Source organism: Myotis myotis, unplaced genomic scaffold, assembly GCF_014108235.1.
Source record: "Myotis myotis isolate mMyoMyo1 unplaced genomic scaffold, mMyoMyo1.p scaffold_m19_p_14, whole genome shotgun sequence".
NCBI classification, from domain to species: domain Eukaryota; kingdom Metazoa; phylum Chordata; class Mammalia; order Chiroptera; family Vespertilionidae; genus Myotis; species Myotis myotis.
Window position 1 is genome coordinate 25,729,201 of NW_023416318.1, and position 18,887 is coordinate 25,748,087.

An 18,887-nucleotide genomic window follows, 5' to 3' on the forward strand; every position below is an offset into this window, starting at 1 on the left:
CCCAGGAAGAGGATTGCTGGGTCTTATCGTAGCTCTATTCTTAATTTCTGGTGGAACCTCCATACTGTTTTCCAAAGTGGGAGTCATTAGTTTCAGTTACTAGAGTAAAGTGTAGTTCTTTAGCAACACTCTTCAGTTTATCCAGAGTCCCCTTTTAGTTCAAATAAGCAAAGTTTTTCTGTATTTTCAATTTTAACAATATAAATGCTGTTTATGTAAAAAATATCTAAGATGCAGAACTTGCACTATTGCTCCTTCAACTGTCAGTAACTTTTGTCATTGGTGATCAAATGGTAATGATAGGAAACCTTTCAATCCTTGTGAGACTATATCTCCTGACCTGTTCATCCCATTCTCTCCTCAATAGCATTTTAACAAAATGGAAACATATTGTCTTCATTATTAGACAGAATAAATGTTTGCTTCTTGCTTCCATTTACTCTATCTTTTAAAATATAACTGGGAATAATTTGTATGTGCACAGAAAGGATGTATATATTAATGGGTTTGGCCTAAGACAATTGTGATAAATGTTTTGGCGTTGCATAGGGATTATGTGTTTTGATTTGTTGATAGGAATAGTCACAGCATTGTGAGTTTTGAGGTGAATAAATGATGAGAATATCACCAAAGTGTCCAGCCCTACAAACATGACTTTCTACTGACAGTAATTCTTTTTGACTGCTATATTGCAGCTGTTGAAAATGGACGGATGGATGTGTTAAGGCTGTTGCTTCGATATGGAGCAAATGTTAATGGATCCCATTCTATGTGTGGATGGAATGCCCTGCACCAGGCTACTTTTCAGGTAACTTCTGAATTTATTATTTCATCTTCATGTAAATTGTATGTTTTACCCTTTTAAAATGACAGTTCTATACAATTTTTACTTCCCACTTGTCTGTGATTTATGATGGTTAGTGCAGTACAGAAAAGGCAGTCTAAATGCTAATGATCATTCTGAATAAACCAACTGCTCTAGTAGTATCAGCAGCTTTGGGTGACAGGGATTATCTAAGGTTTCAAATGTTGATAGCATAGTTAAGAGACCATCAGAACACTTGGGATATAAATTGATAAGGAGCAATGACTTATTCTATGTATAGCAATGTGTTTAGAAACTATGATAGCTCCTTAGTGTTAGGGCTAGAAAGCTATTTTTGCAGGATTTTATAAGGATTATAATTCCTAGAGATCAGTGTTTCATCTATTAATGTTTAATGGGTTTGTGACTGTATAGAATAATCTGATAGTTTAAGACTTCCTTCCCATCCAACTTTCTAAAAAAAGGTTTTCCTTTATAGAGGATAAAAAACAAACAACAAAACACAACAATAAGAAAAGAGATACCTTCTATTTTCTTTGTTTTCTCTTATTTAAAATATGAATCTGTGCTTTAGGAAAATACTGAGATCATAAAATTGCTTCTTAAAAGAGGAGCAAGTAAGGAATGCCAGGATGACTTTGGAATCACACCTTTATTTGTGGCCGCTCAGTATGGCAAGCTAGGAAGTTTGAGCATACTTATTTCATCAGGTAAGATTAATCCATTAACTTTTGCACTTTAAAGATTGTGAGTTTTAATAGTATGTCTTCCTAGGAGAAAGAATTCTTGACCAGATCAAATCAGGTTGTGAAATTTATGGTTTTATGTTAGTGGTAAATAAGAGTACATACAAGTTTATTTATTTATTTATTTATTTATTTATTTATTTATTTTTATTTTTGTTAATCCTCACCCAAGGATATTTTTTTTCCATTTTTTTCTAAAAGAGAGAATGGGGTGGGGGGAGAGGGAGAAACATTGATGTATAGAGAGACACATCAATTGGTTGCCTCCCACATGTGCCCCCATTGAAGCAGGGATTGAATCTGGAACTGGGTACGTGCCCTTGACTGGGAATTGAACCCGAGACCCTTCAGTGCATGTCCGATGCTCCCACCACTGAAAAACACTGGCCAGGGCTACACGTTGATTTATAAGCCTGATTACTTAGTGTCTATTACTAACACAATGCAATGTACAGTTTCTAATTTATCTGAGGAGGAACATAATGATCTATCACTGAAGCAGGTTTATTGGAAACTGAATCATGGGGCTGTCCTTTCTTATAGGGACCTGAGCAGTTACAACTTCCTACGGTAGAAGGCTATATTAATATTAATTTATTATGTAGCTATTTTGTATATTAAGCCTTTGAGTTGTATGTTTTGATCAATTGTATGATTATTTAAATGGGTTTACTTCTAAGTATGTTTATATTTTATTGTGTTAATAGCAACATAAACCTGCTGAAAGTTTCTTCTTGACAACCATTATACATTCAGCATTGTCAGAGAAGATGGAGTTGGGGTGGCATTCTTATTCTGTGTGACACTTCTGTGACCAGAAACATTTGTTATGTATGGCTTTTACATTTCTCCAAATACCACTTTTCCCTCAAGAGTGCTAACCTGACAAAGCACCATAGTTAGAGCACAAGAGAAATATACCAGTTTTGCCATCAGGCAAATTAAAAAGTTTTAAAAAAATTACATTAAATATAAATGTTAAAAATACCTTGTGCTTTTCATATACCTCCTGTAATACCTTGGCTTTTAATAAATTACCTCCAAATATACAAAACAAAGCTTATTTATTTTTATTTTTTATTCATTTTTATTTTTATTTTTTTCAGAGAAAAAGAGAGAGGAAGAGAGAGATAGAAACATCAATGATGAGAGAGAATCATTGATCGGCCGCCTCCTGCACGCCCCCTACTGGGGATCGAACCTGCAACCTGGGCATGTGCCCTCAAATGGAATTGAACCCAGGACCCATCAGTCCACAGGCAGATGCTCTATCCACTGAGCAAAACTGGCTAGGGCACAAAGCTTATTTAGACATGAATTTTAACTGTGTGTTTTCTTATTTGTATTTTCTCTTTACAAATCTTCAAATACCCAAGTTGAAGTAGGAAACAAAATAAATATTCATTTAGTGCCAAATTAAGATATCTGTTACAGATATGAATCTACAAATCTTATAGTTGAATGGAATCTCCAAAATCATTTATTTTTATTTTTTTCTATCACCATTTATCCCCTCTATGCCCTCTTCCACCTCCACTCACCCCACTCCACCCCACCTCACCATCACCACACTGTTGTCCATGTCCATGAGTTCTCTCCACCCCCTGCCCTAATCATTTATGTAAACATGTGTTTTTAGATTAAGAATTTCAGGCCCTGAGTGTGTAAGTGCCTTGCCCAAGATCTAGAAAGCATTTCTTGGCAGAATTAGGACTTGGACCCAGCCCTTCTGACTCTGATTTTCCTTCTTCTTCTATGTGTTCTCTCTGAGGACTGTCCTGTTCATTTTATGGCTCCCAGTCCCATAAATTCCATTATTAGTGTATAACTAAGATTTACAATAAAATAGGTTAAACTGCACCTTAATGACTTTCCTCATGCCAAGCCTGTCTCCTAGGTTGCTAAGCACCTATTGTTTTGCTTTGTTCTTTTTTTCTTCTCTTTGAGTAGTTATGAACAGCAAGTTGAAAGGGTATGTAGATATGTTTATAATATAACTATTTATGTTTCTAACCCCTTAATATGACTTTTCTTTTAGTGAATTGTGGGCCATTTTTTCTTAGTTTTCTACCTATAATCTCACAAGGACTGGTTCCTTATTTTTCCTGACACTTTGAAATTGTCAATCAAAATGAAACATTGCTTAAAAAAGAAAGTTAAGTAGACTTCTTTCTTGACTTAGTCTTTTCTCAGTAATGGTGTCCACTACTTTCTGAGGCTGACAGTAGGTTTAGCATCACCTTGTATTAAGATTCTATTTGTCTACACATGTTGAATGTTCAGTTGAAATTTCTGAAGGTTTCATAAATTCATGTATGTTTTGCATAGTTTTTACCTATCTCATGACCTTAGTTTATTAAAGGTGTATTTATGGATAAAAAATAGTTCTTTTCCCTTTGGCGATAATGGTTTTCCCACTGAGATACATTTCAGAAATTTAAAAATTCTCACTATTATGTAATAATATCATAGGTAGCATATTTAACATGTTAATTGTCAATAATGAGAAAAGTTTGGGGAAGTGGCTATTTTCAAAACCTCTACAAATATTGAGATCACTTTCAACTTCATATCTTTATATACTGGTATCTAAATAATCTATTAGATTTATGCTTTTTAAAAATCAGCTCAGGCCCTGACTGGTTTGGCTCAGTGGATAGAGCGTCGGCCTGTGTACTGAAGGGTCCCAGGTTCGATTCCAGTCAAGGGCATATACCTTGGTTGCAGGCACATCCCCAGTAAGGGGTGTGCAGGAGGCAGCTGATCGATATTTCTCTCTCATTGATGTTTCTACCTCTCTATCTCTCTCCCTTCCTCTCTGTAAAAAATCAATAAAATATATTTTTAAAAAATCAGCTCAGAAAATCATTTAAAAAGATCTTTTTATTGTAGGCTCTGACATGCATTGGTCATGAAGAAAGAGAATATAATAGTCAATATTAGTTTTAAGGCATAGTCTTAAATTCTACTGGAATTTTTTAAGAAAAATATGTTTTTATTGATTTCAGAGAGAAGAAGGGAGAGGGAGAGAGAGATAGAAACAACAATGATGAGAGAAAATCATTGATGGGCTACCTCCTGCACACCTCCTACTGGGAATCAAGCCCAAAACCTGGGCATGCTCCCTGACTAGGAAATGAACTGTGACCTCATGGTTCATGGGTTGGTAATCAACATTAAGCCACACTGGCTGGGCAATTTTTTTAAAAATAAAGCTTAGCCTGAATTGATTAGTGACATCTACAAAGGCTCATAATTTAGGTTTTTCTCTTATCTTTTTCAGCAATTATCAGAAATGTTATCCATATTTGATGGTTTGCCTTTTACCTTTTTAAATGATTATTTATTGGAACCACAGAGTGCTTGTTGGAGGAGGAATTGGGATGAAATTAATCCTTTGCTAAGAATTTTGTTTTAATGTAAAAATGAATTCTAAAATATTAATAACTTGTTTTCTTGCCAAAATAAATGCAAAAACAATTTACATGATTACCAACAAGTTAGGTAAATGAATCCTATATAATATCCTATCTAATAATAGACAAACATGGTAATTAACCGTACCTCCGACACACTTACCATTGGCTAATCAGCGAGATATGCAAATTAACTGCCAACCAAGATGGCGGCCGGCAGCCAGGCAGCTGAAGCGAACAGGAGGCTTGCTTGCTCCAGTGATGGAGGAAGCCAAGGTTCCCCACCTGCCGCTGCCAGCCTCTGAGCTGCACTCTAAGAAACAATGTTGCAATTATAAAAGCTAAACAAACCCAGATACCTGCTTTCAGCCAGCTGGGCCTCAGAGCTGGAGCTGCAACAGTATTTCAATTATAGAAGCCAAACAAACCCAGATACCTACCTGCTTTCAGCAGCTGAGGTCTCAGAGCTGGAGCCGAGCCTCAGAGCTAAAGTTGGCTCTCAGTTCCAGTGACAGCCATAGAAGGTAAATAAATCCCAGAATAAAAAAAGAAAAAGAAAAAAGGGAGAGGTTGGGATCTTCAGTCTCCCGCCAGCCTGAAAACGGCCCTTAGCCCCTCACCCAGACTGGCCAGGCACCCCAGTGGGGACCCCCACCCTGAAGGGGGTGTGACCAGCTGCAAATAGCCATCATCCCCTCATTCAGGCTGGCCAGGCACCCAAGCGGGACCCCCACCCTGATCCGGGACACCCTTCAGGGTAAACCAGCCGGCCCCCACCTGTGCATCAGGCCTCTATCCTATATAGTAAAAGGGTAATATGCAAACTGACCCTAACAGCAGAAGGACTGGGAATGACTGGTCACTATGACACACACTGACCACCAGGGGGCAGACGCTCAATGCAGGAGCTGCCCTCTGGTGGTCACGGCGCTCTCACATGGGAGGAGCTCTGCTCAGCCACAGCCAGGCTGATGGCTGCCAATACAGCGGTACTGGTGGCGGGAGCCTCTCCTGCCTCCTCAGCAGCGCTAAGGATGTCCGACTGCAGTTTAGGCTTGCTCCCTGCTGGCAAGTGGACATCCCCCGAGGGCTGCCGGTCTGCCATAGGGATGTCTGATTGCCATCTTAGGCCCAATCCCCTGGGGAGCGGGCCTAAGCCAGCAGGTGGTCATCCCCTGGGGGGTCCCAGACTGAGAGAGGTTTTGTGCACCGGGCCTCTAGTCCTATGTAATAAAGAGGTAATATGCAAATTGACCATCACTCCAACACAAGATGGCCGCCCCCATGTGGTCAAAGATGGCTGCTACAAGATGGCCAGCAGGGGAGGGCAGTTGGGGGTGATCAGGTCTGCAGGGGAGGGCAGTTAGGGGTGACCAGGCTGGCAAGGGAGGGCAGTTAGGGGTGACCAGGCCGGCAGGGGAGGGCAGTTAGGGGAGGAGTTAGGCGTCGATCAGGCTGGCAGGGGAGGAGTTAGGTGTTGATCAGGCTGGTAGGCAGAAGTGGTTAGGGGCAATCAGGCATGCAGGCAGGCGAGCAGTTGGGAGCCAGCAGTCCCGGATTATGAGAGGGATGTCTGACTGCTTGTTTAGGCCCGATTCCACAGGGGTTCCAGATTGGAGAGGGTGCAGGCTGGGCTGAGAGACACACGGTTGTGAGGGACACATGAATTTCGTGCACTGGGCCTCTAGTATGTTTATAAAACAGTATCCACTGAGAGGAGGAAACTAGTTGTACAGTTGATCCTTGAACATTGTGGGGATTGAGGGCTCTAACTTCTCTCTATGCACAGTTGAAAGTCTGCATATAACTTTGACTCTCTCAAAACTTACTACTAATAGCCTACTGTTGGCCAACAACCTAAATGATAACATTAACTGTTGATTAATACATCTTTTTTCTTTTATGTATTATATATACTGTATCCTTACAATAAACTAAGCTAGAGAAAGGAAATGCTATTAAAATCAAAAGAGAAAATACATTGCCCACACAGTATTTTATTTATTGATATTGTGGCATTATGTCATCTGTTTATAAGATGGAAAAAAATCTGCGTTTAATTGGACTCGAGCAGTTCAAACCTGTTTTGTTCAAAGGTCATCTGTACTATGAAACCCTTTTAGGAAAGCTGCTTTGAAATTTATGTTTATTATGTTCTTTTTTACCCCATAAATGAGGATCATCTGTTAAATGTTTTATTTTGTATTAGGTGCAAATGTCAATTGTCAAGCCTTGGATAAAGCTACTCCCTTATTCATTGCTGCTCAAGAGGGCCACACAGAATGTGTGGAGCTTTTGCTGTCCAGTGGGGCAGATCCTAATCTCTACTGTAACGAAGACAGTTGGCAGTTACCTATTCATGCAGCTGCACAAATGGGCCATACAGAGTAAGTGTTAAAAATGGAAAATACAAATGATCTCATGATTAGAAGGTAATAAGGAATGTGTCTTCTGGGCCAGACCTATTACCTCCAGACAAAATCCTTGCTATTCTCTTCTCTACCAAACTGCTAATTGACTATGTCCACCCCCCACATCTGATCCCCATGCCATCCCCAATTCCTCTTAATCATGGACTTCCCTAGTGTAAGGCAGGCACAGTGGCTGGAAACGGGGCGACCCAGCAGCTTTCTCAGGGTGTCATGTCTTCCCTTTGATTTCGCAAGCCCATACTCTTCTGCTGTTCTTTAGTTTTATCCAAGGCATCTTTAGTTGACTATCTGATAGCTTTATTCAACGAACTTAGCTTATCTCCTTGATCCCAGAAAGCTTTTGAGTTTGTGACCTCTCTTGGAGTCCAGTAGTTCTTTTGTTTGTTCAGGACAGTTCTCCCATCTTGAACCCTTTGATTAGACTTCTGTTTATCTAATCTCAGGTCTAAACCAGTACTTTTTCCTACTTATATTACTCTTCTTGGTAACCAAAAGTTCTCATGAAATATGGGGTATTTTCTGGAGAGAGACTAAAATATGGTTGGAACTCTCTGAAATTGGGGTTCCAGGAATCTTGGAAGCTAATAATCTGGTTATACAGCCAGCAGCTAAATATAAATTGGCACTGAATGGATTTTTAAAATATATGCTTAAAGTCTTTAGAGTCATAATTCTATAAGTATAACTTCATAGCTATTGTTAATATTATTTAATTTAAAAAACAATAGTGAAATTGTTAGTTTGCATAGAACATATTGTGCAATTTGGTTATTATGCCACTAGGTGGCATGGTATTTTACCATTTCCTTAAAGATACTTGTAGGCATGTTTGTGCCTCCTCTAAGAGTGTTTTTCCAACCCATTTAAAAAAATTAAACACATTAAGTTTAAAACATTTAAACATTTTAACACAATATTTAGGTTTTTAAAATTTGGTATTTTTCTTAATTCTTGATTGTTTATTTAAACATACATCTTAGGTACAATTATATTCTGAGCTTTAAATTGATACCAAAACTCTCTTGGGAATTTGTCCTCATTTATTCTCAAATTTGAGAATTCTATTTGTCACTGATGATTTCCTCCATAGAATACCTGTAAGGTAAGTTCTGTGATGTAGTAAGTTCTTCAATACTATTATCATCTTGGGCCTACCTTACATAAGGAAAAGTATCAGAGAGAAAGAATGCACTTTGGCATAGCCTTGACTTTCTTTCCCCAGAAAGAGAGAGGATTTACTGGCTTTCATGATCTCTAGTTTCATTTTTAATTTAGAAAAGTAGACTAGTTCTTTATCTCCAATTGACTGCTGGAGGTAAGTCTACAGCAATCTAAAAACTTCTGTTTTAATGATTTCCTTTATTCTCTGCTTATCAACCATTTTCTTTATAAATCTGCCTCAGTATTTAAAGAGCTCATATTCTTTTTCAGAGAATAGGATGTTTTAGCAGAACATCCTGATGAAAATACCATTCATTTCACGTTACTTGCCATTTAAAAAAATTCTTATTAAATAGAAAAATAAAACTTTAGTTTGTACTTTAAGAAGGAAAAAATGTCTTGATACAAGTTTATATTTTCTATAATGAAGTTTGAAATAATTGATTAGATCATAAAATATCTATATATAAAAAAAGCCCGAGTGACCGAATGACTGAACAACTGAATGACAGAACGACTGGTCATCTGGTCGCTATGATGTGCACTGACCACCAGGGGGCAGACGCTCAACGCAGGAGCTTCTCCCTGGTGGTCAGTGCGCTCCCACAGTGGGAGTGCTGCTCAGCTGACTGACCCGTTCTGGTGGCCCACCAGCCTGGTGGCAGCCACTCCCTCCTTCAGTAGTCCTGCAGGTCCAATCTCCAGAGAACGGGCCAGGCACTGATGGACCGCCAGCCTCCTGGAAGTTGGCCTCTTCCAGAAGGCTGATGGCCGCTTCCCCTCCCTAGACACTCTGCAAGGAAGAAACAATATAAAAGCAGCCACCAGATGGTTCCTGACAACTGGCATGAGTGTCAGCGGGACGGATCTGGATCCCAGGCTGGCAAGGGTGTCCCACTGCCTGCCCGGAGGGCAGTTGCGTCTAGGCCCCCTCGACCCCCCTCACGGCTCACGGCTGGCTCACGGGTGGCTAGTGCCACTTTGGGGGCATGAGCCTCTCTTGATCGGGACTGATTGGGCACGAGGCTGTGGCACGTGCAGTGGGGCCGGGATGAGCGGGAGCAGCAGGCAGGAGCGGCAGGTGGCATTTGACTGCCGGTTTTGGCCCAATCCCCACACGCCACACCGAGCGACCCCACCCGTTCACTAATTTGTGCACCAGGCCTCTAGTCTAACATAAAATTTGAATTTTAGCAAGTAGGGCCATGGTAGTAAGGTAAGAAATTCATGGAAAGTAAGAAAGGACAACCTGTTACCTACTTACTTATAGGAAAACTAGAGGTCTGGTGCATGAAATTTGTGCACGGGTAGGGTCCCTAGGCCTGGCTAGAGATCAGGGATGACTGGGGCCTCTGGCTGCCAGCCAGGGCCTTCCTTCCCCGGCTGTTGGCTGCCAGCCAGGGCCTTCCTTTGTTCCGTGCCACCCCTTGGTGGTCAGGGCACGTCATAACAAGCTATTGAACTCCCGGTCTCCTGGGACACTTTGCATATTAGCCCTTTATACATATAGATTATTTAATTCTCTTTCAGATCTATTTAAAGACCTTTGTATTAAGTAACAATAATAAGTATAACATTCTGGAGTATATAGTCTGTAATAACTTAGTATAGGTGGAAGCTATACTGAAGACAGACTTTTATTAAATAACTAGAGGCCTGGTGCATGAAATTCGTGCACTAAGGTGGGGGCTGTCCCTCAGCCCAGTCTGCACCCTCTCCAATCTGGGACCCCTCGGGGGATGTTCGACTGGCAGTCAAACATCCCTCTCACAATCCAGGACTGCTGGCTCCAACCGCTCACCTGCCTGCCTGCCTGATTGCCCATAACCACTTCTGCCTGCCAGCCTTATCACCCCCTAACCACTCCTCTGACAGCCTGATCAACGCCTAACTGCTCTCCTGCTGGCCTGATTGCCCCCAACTGCCCTCCCCTGGAGGCCTGGTCACCCCCAACTGCCCTCCCCTGGAGGTCTGGTCACCCCCAACTGTCCTCCCCTGCAGGCCTGGTCATCCCCAACTGCCCTCCCCTGCAGGCCTGGTCCCCCCAAACTGCCCTCCCCTGCTGGCCTGGTCACCTGTAACTGCCCTCCCCTGCTGGCCTGATCACCCACAACTGCCCTCCCCAGCCGGCCATCTTGTGGTGATCGTCTTGTGACCACATGGGGGCAGCCATCTTGTGCGAGGGCATGAGAAACACGTGACGGTCTACGTGTGCTGTAGAAATGTTACCTATGTTTATGTGCATGTAAAAATATTAAATGCTTCCATATTCATGTATTTGCAGAATCTTGGACTTGCTCATACCACTTACTAACCGGGTCTGTGACACTGGTCCAGACAAAGTGAGCCCTGTTTACTCGGCAGTGTTTGGAGGGCATGAAGACTGCCTAGAAATGCTACTCCAGCATGGCTATAGCCCTGATGCCCAGATGTGCCTCGTCTTTGGATTTAGTTCTCCACTCTGTATGGCTTTCCAAAAGGAGTATGTATATTTGCTATTTTTTATTATTTTTTTCAATATGGAGATGCATTTCCAACTGATTTTCTTTTATGATGAAGTTTAATATGTCTTAGTGCTAAATTGTTAACTTAAAAACAAACAGAAAAATCCCTCTATGGTGTACCTTGTTAAAAGTACAGTAAAAATGAGGTAATAATGTCAGATTTTTTTTCCTTCCCTCTTTAGATCTGGATTATATTTTCAATGTAGCAGTTTTAGAGAATACTTTTTACTGTATTATATAAATGTAGGAATTCTCTAATATCCTTTGTCTCAAAAACAATTCAAGTGAAGTGGCCCTATAGAACATAATTGAAATCTGGTTTGATGACTTTAAAAGAGCTTATCATCTATTTTCTTATGTGTGGGAACTTATAATTGGACCAAATTATAATTAGTAAGGTAGTTTTTTAGTAAGAAAAATCATTGGAAGATATTATTTGTTAGCCTGTAGGGAAAAAGTTAAAACATCAAAATATCTGTTTCTTAGTCTTTCTAATTGACTTTTCATTTGCCTGGGATCCATGGCAATAGACTTAATTTTAATACATCTTTGCCATTTTTACCTACTTTGTGGAGAATTTACTTGAAGAGAAACCTTTCCCAAGGGCTAAATTTAAAAGATGATAGTATCATAATCATATATGCTTGCATGTGTATATAAAGGAATTGACAAGTATAATTCATAGCACAATTTTTTCACAGTAGAAAAATATCAGGGTTAATTTTCTTCTTCCTACCATCCTTTCTTTATCTAGAAAGCAATATAAGTTAAAATGTTAGTCTCTAGACTACGTTTATATTAGCTAATGTCTAGCTCTTAGTTTGCATGTCAGTCACTGTACATGTAATGAGAAAAGCATTTGGTTATTTTGGGACTCTTACAAACTTTTCTGATCAAGGAAGAAAACTGATATTCTCCTAGTAGGTTTTGTTTTAGTATATCAAGAGTGTAATATTATAGCTTGATGCTTGTAGAAAAAAAATCAAAATTGAAAAGTGTGTTAATTTTTTGAATAAGTATGCATCTTAAAATTTGGATTCTCTACAGCAGCAATTTTCTACCTTTTTCATCTCATGGCACACACAGACTACTAAAATTCTGCAGCACACCAAAAAATATGTTACATTTTTGTTATTCTGACAAAAAAATGATTATAATTTTGATTCATTCACACCAGATGGCTATTGTTGTGCTGGCTGGAGTCATTTTTTTATTTGACAGTCTAAGGGAAGAGAGGTCAGTGCCCTGACTAGATAGTCAGGTATTGTATGTTATAAAAATTCTGTGGCACACCAGTTGAAAATCGCTATTCTACAGTAACATACCTAAATTAACTAAATTAACTAGAATTCCCATTTTTAAAGCAAGGATAATTTAATATAATTTTCATTTGAAATAACTATTATGTTTTCTTGCTCCTTAATGAAATAATGTATTAATTTCCTATATTCCATTTAGCAATTATTTAATCAACATTGTTATTTATCTAAATATTTTTATTGACTTCTAAAGAGAGAGAGAGAGAGATAGATAGGTAGAAAGAGATAGATAGATATCGATGTGAGAGCTAAACATCAATCGGCTGCCTCTTGCAAACCCCTTCCCAGGGATTGAGCCGCAACCTAGGCATGTGCCCTGATCAGGAATCCAACTGTCAATCTTTTGGTACACGAGACTATGCCCAACCAACTGAGCCACACTGGCAGGGCAACATTTTTGATTCTTAAAAAAAACAAAAAACCAAAAAAACATCATATATATATATATATATATATATATATATATATGTTTATTGATTTCAGAAAGGAAGAGAGAGGGGGAGAAAGAGAGAGAGAGAGAAACATCAGTCATGAGAGAGACTCATTGATTGGCTGCTTCCTGCATGCCCCCCACACTGGCAACCCGGGCAGGCAACCCGGGCATGTGCCCTTGACTGGAATCGAAACTGGGACCCTCCAGTCCGCAAGTCGATGCTCTATCCACTGAGCCAAACCAGCTAGGACCCTGGCAACATTTTAAAAAATTTATTGACTTTAAGTGTTGATGAGTTTAAAACTTTTATTTTCTTATTTGTGGTTTATTTATTTATTTATTTTTTGTATTTCTCTGAGATCTAGATATTTAGTATTTGTGGCCTTTCTTTCACTGTTGGCCTGTCGTGTTCTAGTGAACTCTTCTATATGCTTTTACAAATAGTACAGTTGATATCATATGGTAATAAAAATAATAGATGTAAATAATGGCTCTGGGTTTTACGATTTTTCTTCTTTATTGTTTTATTCACCTGATTTAACTTTTTAGCTCAGAATTAGCATCCTGAAACATTTTTCCTGGGCATCCCTTTGAGAGGATGACTTCCATTTGAAGCAGTGACCTTTAGCTTTTCTCATGGAAAGAGGTCTCCTCCATCACTGCACAAAAACAGTCTTTGTCTCTTGGGGCTAAAAAGTTAACAGCTACAGTAACATGAAAGCCATTCTTTCAAGGGCACAGTTGAGTAATTCAACTGAAATGAGAAAATATAAGAAAAAGATTCCTTTATCTAGAATGTGTGAAAGAAGAGAGAAGTTGAGAAAGTTCAGGACAATTTGAACAAATATTAACGCCTTTTATATATGACTGTAGGAAGAGATCATGGCTTAACAAACCCGATTTTGTCTTTTGAATTGATACTGATCCTTGCTAGCACATTAATTTTATAGAAATTGTGTGTCCTTTTTCTTCATCATAATCACACATAGGACCTAATGTATTTGTATTCAGCAAATGGCTGAAAACCATTCAGTAAAACTTATATGGTCTTTGATCATTCAGTTAATAAGTTGGTTAGACATTTTGTTGGCTAATTGAACATAAAATGCTCAAGCTGTTTGCCCATTTCTGTTTAAAATAAATTTTGTTAATATGTTGAATTTCATTTTACTGTGCTTCTTTCTTTTCTGGGCACTGTTTCTGTGCAAATTTTTAAACTTCAAAGAGCAAAATAATGGAAAATGTGCAGGCACCAAGATAAGGTGCAGACATTGCTTTTTTAGGTTTTAAACCTCTCCTTTTTTTCAGTATTTGATGATTTTCACTGTTTATATAATGTGCAGTTTCTTAATGTGTCACATTTAGTTCGTAATGTTTATATTAGCAGATATTTGGTCCTGTCCAAAATGTCCACTGAGACGTTTGGTACAAGCCAAAAGGACCTTGACTTTTTTTTTTTAAGTTTATTGACTTTTTTTGAGAGAGGGAGAGAGAGAGAGAGAGAGAGAACATAACATTGATTTGTTGTTACATTTATTTATGCTTTCATTGGTTTGTATGTGCCCTGACCAGGGATTGAACCTGTAACTTTGGCATATCGGAACGATATGAACTAACCAACTGAACTACCCGGCCAGAGCAAAAGTTCCTTCAAATTTGGTCCTGTCTAAAATGTCCATGATTAAAAAACATCTGTGGTTTCAGATAGCCCATGATATTTATTTATACTTGTGGGTTCATACATAAAAATACTACCATGTTTTATTGATCTAGTAATTGGTTTTGACTGTATTATCTATACCAATAAAAGGGTAATATGCTAATTAGACCAGATAGACCGGACGTCTTCCAGACATCATTCTGGACGTCCTTCCAGACAAAGCCACGGGCGGGGGGCGAGGCAGAGGCAGTTAGGGCTGATCAGGCTGGCAGGGGAGAGTGGTTAGGGGCGATTAGGCAGGCAGGCAGAGGGGTTAGGGGCAATCAGGCAGGCAAGCAGGTGAGACGTTAGGAGCCAGTGAGCCAGTGGACCCGGATTGGGAGAGGGATGTCCGACTGCCGGTTATCCCCCAAGGGGTCCCGATTGGAGAGAGTGCAGGCCGGGCTGAGAGACAACCCACCCCCCCCCATGAATTTTGTGCCCCGGGCCTCTGGTCAATAGTAATGCTTCCTGCCTTGGTAGCCTAGCTGGTAATGACACGTGGAATAAGTTAAATAGGTGGGTGTGGATCAAATGTCTCTGGGTATTTTGATACAGGATCAAATATCAAGGACCATACATCTCTGTGAATGTTTTAGGCAGGACCAAGTGCTCTGCAAGGGTTAAATAGGATGCACTGTTTTCTTTTTAATCTGTTTATACAATTTATTATTTAACCAAAGGTTATCTATGCTCTAGGGCTACTGTTGCTCAATAACATGCAATAATGAAGGTCATATAGAGCACTGAAGTTGCTTGTGTTTCTGGAGCTTGTATATATATTTGAGACCTTCAATCTTCTCAGAAGCTCAGGGCATGCTGACAAATTTTATGATTTTCCAGTTTATTTTATGTTTATTATTCACCATATTATAGGTAGTTTTGTTGGAAATGTGTTAATAAATGTAGCATTAGGCAGTTTTATAAGCCTTTTAGAATGTGGTTTGTCTCTTCTAACACAAGGCAATATGGTAATTGGAAGAAGTTTAGAGCTGGGTTTTCCGAAGTGTGTTTTTGTACAATACTAATTCTATAGATCATTAATGAATATTACATGGAATAAAATAGTTAATTTGGAAACAGGGTTAAGTAATGTTAAATAGGTTTCTTTCTTGAAGGGCTTTAAAATTTTTTTCTTATGATGATGCTTTGTGAATTTCTGAGAGGGGAATGAATCTACAAAAATTTGATCTTATGTTTACAATATTATACTACTTTATTTATAGATTTTGGGGTATTTTTTACTTTTTATTGTGCTTATTTCAGGTTAATAATTGAATTCTTTGCTTTAATTTTAAAGGCACTTCTTCTCAGGTATCTGGAGGTTTTAGCATATAATTTGAAAATATAACCAGCATATTCTTTAAAAAGATGTTTACCCTATATTTCTTTTCTGGACTCACTCTGTATTATAGGATTTCTCAGATATTTTCATTTCGGAGCCTTTTTTATATGGATCATTTTTGGGGACTAATGTTTCATGCAACAAATATTTATACAATGCTAATTCTGTGTGCCAGGAAGGTTAAGTGACTTATTCAGAGTCCCAGGGTTAGTAGGTAGCTGAGCAGGCTGGCTTCAGTCTGTGCTCTTACAGCTTTGCTATGATAATTCTTTTGATACATCTTGCCACTTAGCTCTCTCAAAAAAGGATTGCACTTATTTTTAATCAGTTTAACCAGAACTTACTGATATTGAATGATAAAATATTAAGAAAACAGCAACAGCTTAATAGATACAAAATGATGTACTTTTATTCTGTAAAAAGTATATGATAAAGTAGATTAATTTCGAAATAAAGCTATAAGTTAAATGTTTGCTAATTAAAAACAGCTTTTCTAGATGATTATTTTTTATCATTAGAAATTTGAAAGTGAAGGGGACATTGACTAAGGTTATTGCTAAAGGAAATGGTATTTTGGTGATTCCTAGGATGAGTCTTTAGAGACAGATCACATTGTTTAATAACTTGGTTTGGCAAATATTTTGTAGTAGAGATACTTAATTGTATAAAAATATCACAGTTTTGCCCTTGCCAGTTTGGCTTAGCGGATATAGCGTTAGCCTGCAGACTGAAGGGTCCCGGGTTCAATTCCTGCAAAGGGCACATGCCTGGGTTGCGGGCTTGATCCCCAGTGGGGGGAGTGCAGGGGGCAGCCAATCAATGATTCCCTCTTCCATCATGTTTCTATCTTTCTCTCTCCCTCTCCCTCCCTCTCTGAAACCAATAAAAATATATTTAAAAAAAATACCACAGTTTTGAGAAGTTTTCTATTTGTCAATGATAATCTTTAAAATTATTTAAGATGAATATTTAGAACTCTAAGGGCACTATTTGCTTGTAGTTAAAAATTAAAAACCATGCAAGGGGGTGGAAATTAAAAAGTAAAACGCTCCCTTGTCCCTAGTCCCCTACTCTCAAATGTACTAGATATGTAAAAATCATCCACTATCCCATCTGCTGTTCTTACTTTCCAGCTGTAACTACTAGTAATTATCTGTAACTTTTATTTTTTATGTAAAAGTCTAACTTCTTTTTCTCTTTTTTTTGTGGTGGAGCTGTGAATTTTTTGGAATTGTGAATATTCTTTTGAAATATGGAGTCCAGCTAAATGAACTTCATTTGGCATACTGCCTGAAGTATGAGAAATTTTCAGTATTTCGTTACTTTTTGAAGAAAGGTTGCCCATTGGCACCATGGAACCATATGTCTGAATTTATAAATCATGCAGTTAAAGCACAGACGAAATATAAGGAATGGTTGCCATCTCTCCTGCTTGCTGGATTTGACCCACTGAATCTTCTATGCAGTTCTTGGTAAGAAATCATACAATAGTGGAACTTACCTTTTTGAATGAATATACTATATTTAAGTTCCCTCCATTTCTTGAGATCTGGTGTTGGGGTGAGAGTGTGTATGTATGTGACTCTGATGGCTGGATTGGGGGGCTGCTAATAGCGAGATTGAATGTAGGGATAGATTCCTAGAAAAAGGTTGGACATGACTGGAAGGGAGTAGAAAGGGATTATGCCTATGGACTATAGAAGCAAAGCAAAGTTTAGATACACATTCTCATCCCACTTAACTTTTTGTTTAGTTTACAGCAGGTTGAGTCCCTGATTGTATTCATGCCAGTAAACTCTTCTGAGAGGATATTTCTTCTACCTAGACCACTGCTCATGCCCCTGTTAAAATCCTCTGACAGCATGGTTGTAGCTGCTTTATAGATTTCTGGTATCCCCTAGTCAGCTAGACTGAGTACTCCTGTTGTACAGCATTTTGTTGATTTGAACTTTGTCTCCCTTAATAAATACTAGTTTCTGAAGTAGCTGAGGATGAAACTTGTTTACTTCAGGTAGTTTCTCAGAAGGGTAGCCTCTATGAGTGATTATATGAAAGTTGGGTCAGGATTTTTCTTGGGCAAGAAGAGGAAAACCATTCCCAGCCTCCAGCCTTTGCAAAAGTTGTCAGTGTCTAGCCAGGGCTGTGAAGGAACTTGTAGCAGTGAGAAAACTCTTTTGACCTGATAATTCAAGTGGGAAGATAAAACATAACTCCCTAGGAAAATAGAGGATAGGGATATTTTAATTTTATAAAATTTCAATAAAACATTCTAGAAGGCTTAAGTTTTGTACTTCAGAAACTACCATTTACTAAAACAATGGTTAGACGTATTTTGAGATTTTCTGTGTCAGCAGAAAAGTATTTTGATATCTTGTTGTTTATCTTTTCAAAAGAGGTTCATTCAGGTAACTAAATGGTCCCTACTTGTAAATTTAGGTAGTTTCCCCATCTGTATGCGAAGAATAGATCTTTATTTGGCAGTATTCCAGTATTTCACTTTTTTATTATATCTGCCATTGTAAAGAATTCAGCTGAAACCGGTTTGGCTCAGTGGATAGAGCGTTGGCCTGCGGACCGAGGGGTCCCGGGTTCGATTCCGGTCAGGGGCATGTGCCTGGGTTGCGGGCATATCCCCACTGGGAGATGTGCAGGAGGCAGCTGATCGATGTTTCTCTCTCATCGATGTTTCTAACTCTCTATCTCTCTCCCTTCCTCTCTGTAAAAAATCAATAAAATATATTTAAAAAAAAAAAAAAGAATTCAGGAATTTTCATTAAGTAGAGACTTTCTGCCTAGGGCTTTGTTGTAGGTGGTTTGAGGAATATAGAAGCAAAAGCAAAATTTAGATACACATTCTCATCTCCACGTTACTTTTTGTTTATTTTACAGCAAGTTGAGTCCCTGATAGTATTCACTCCTTTCTCCAACAGCTGATTAATACATAGTTATCTGTCAAATGCTCATTTGTGCACTTCCCTCTATATCTTTTCAATACAGTTTCACTGA

The 18,887-nt window shown here is 38.7% G+C and overlaps 1 protein-coding gene across 9 annotated transcripts in view; it reads left to right on the top strand.

The window, feature by feature from the left end:
• The window catches only part of ASB3 (ankyrin repeat and SOCS box containing 3), a 78,554-nt gene that overhangs the window by 50,037 nt on the left and 9,630 nt on the right, over positions 1–18,887 (top strand). For 8 of the 9 annotated variants that reach the window (XM_036334588.1, XM_036334580.1, XM_036334581.1 and 5 more), the window contains 5 exons: positions 696–808; positions 1,401–1,536; positions 7,198–7,375; positions 10,866–11,063; positions 17,096–17,353. In XM_036334588.1, coding sequence (XP_036190481.1) covers positions 696–808; positions 1,401–1,536; positions 7,198–7,375; positions 10,866–11,063; positions 17,096–17,353 — 883 coding nt within the window. The remainder of the gene's footprint in view (positions 1–695; positions 809–1,400; positions 1,537–7,197; positions 7,376–10,865; positions 11,064–17,095; positions 17,354–18,887) is intronic. The other variant, XM_036334587.1, reaches the window with a different exon arrangement.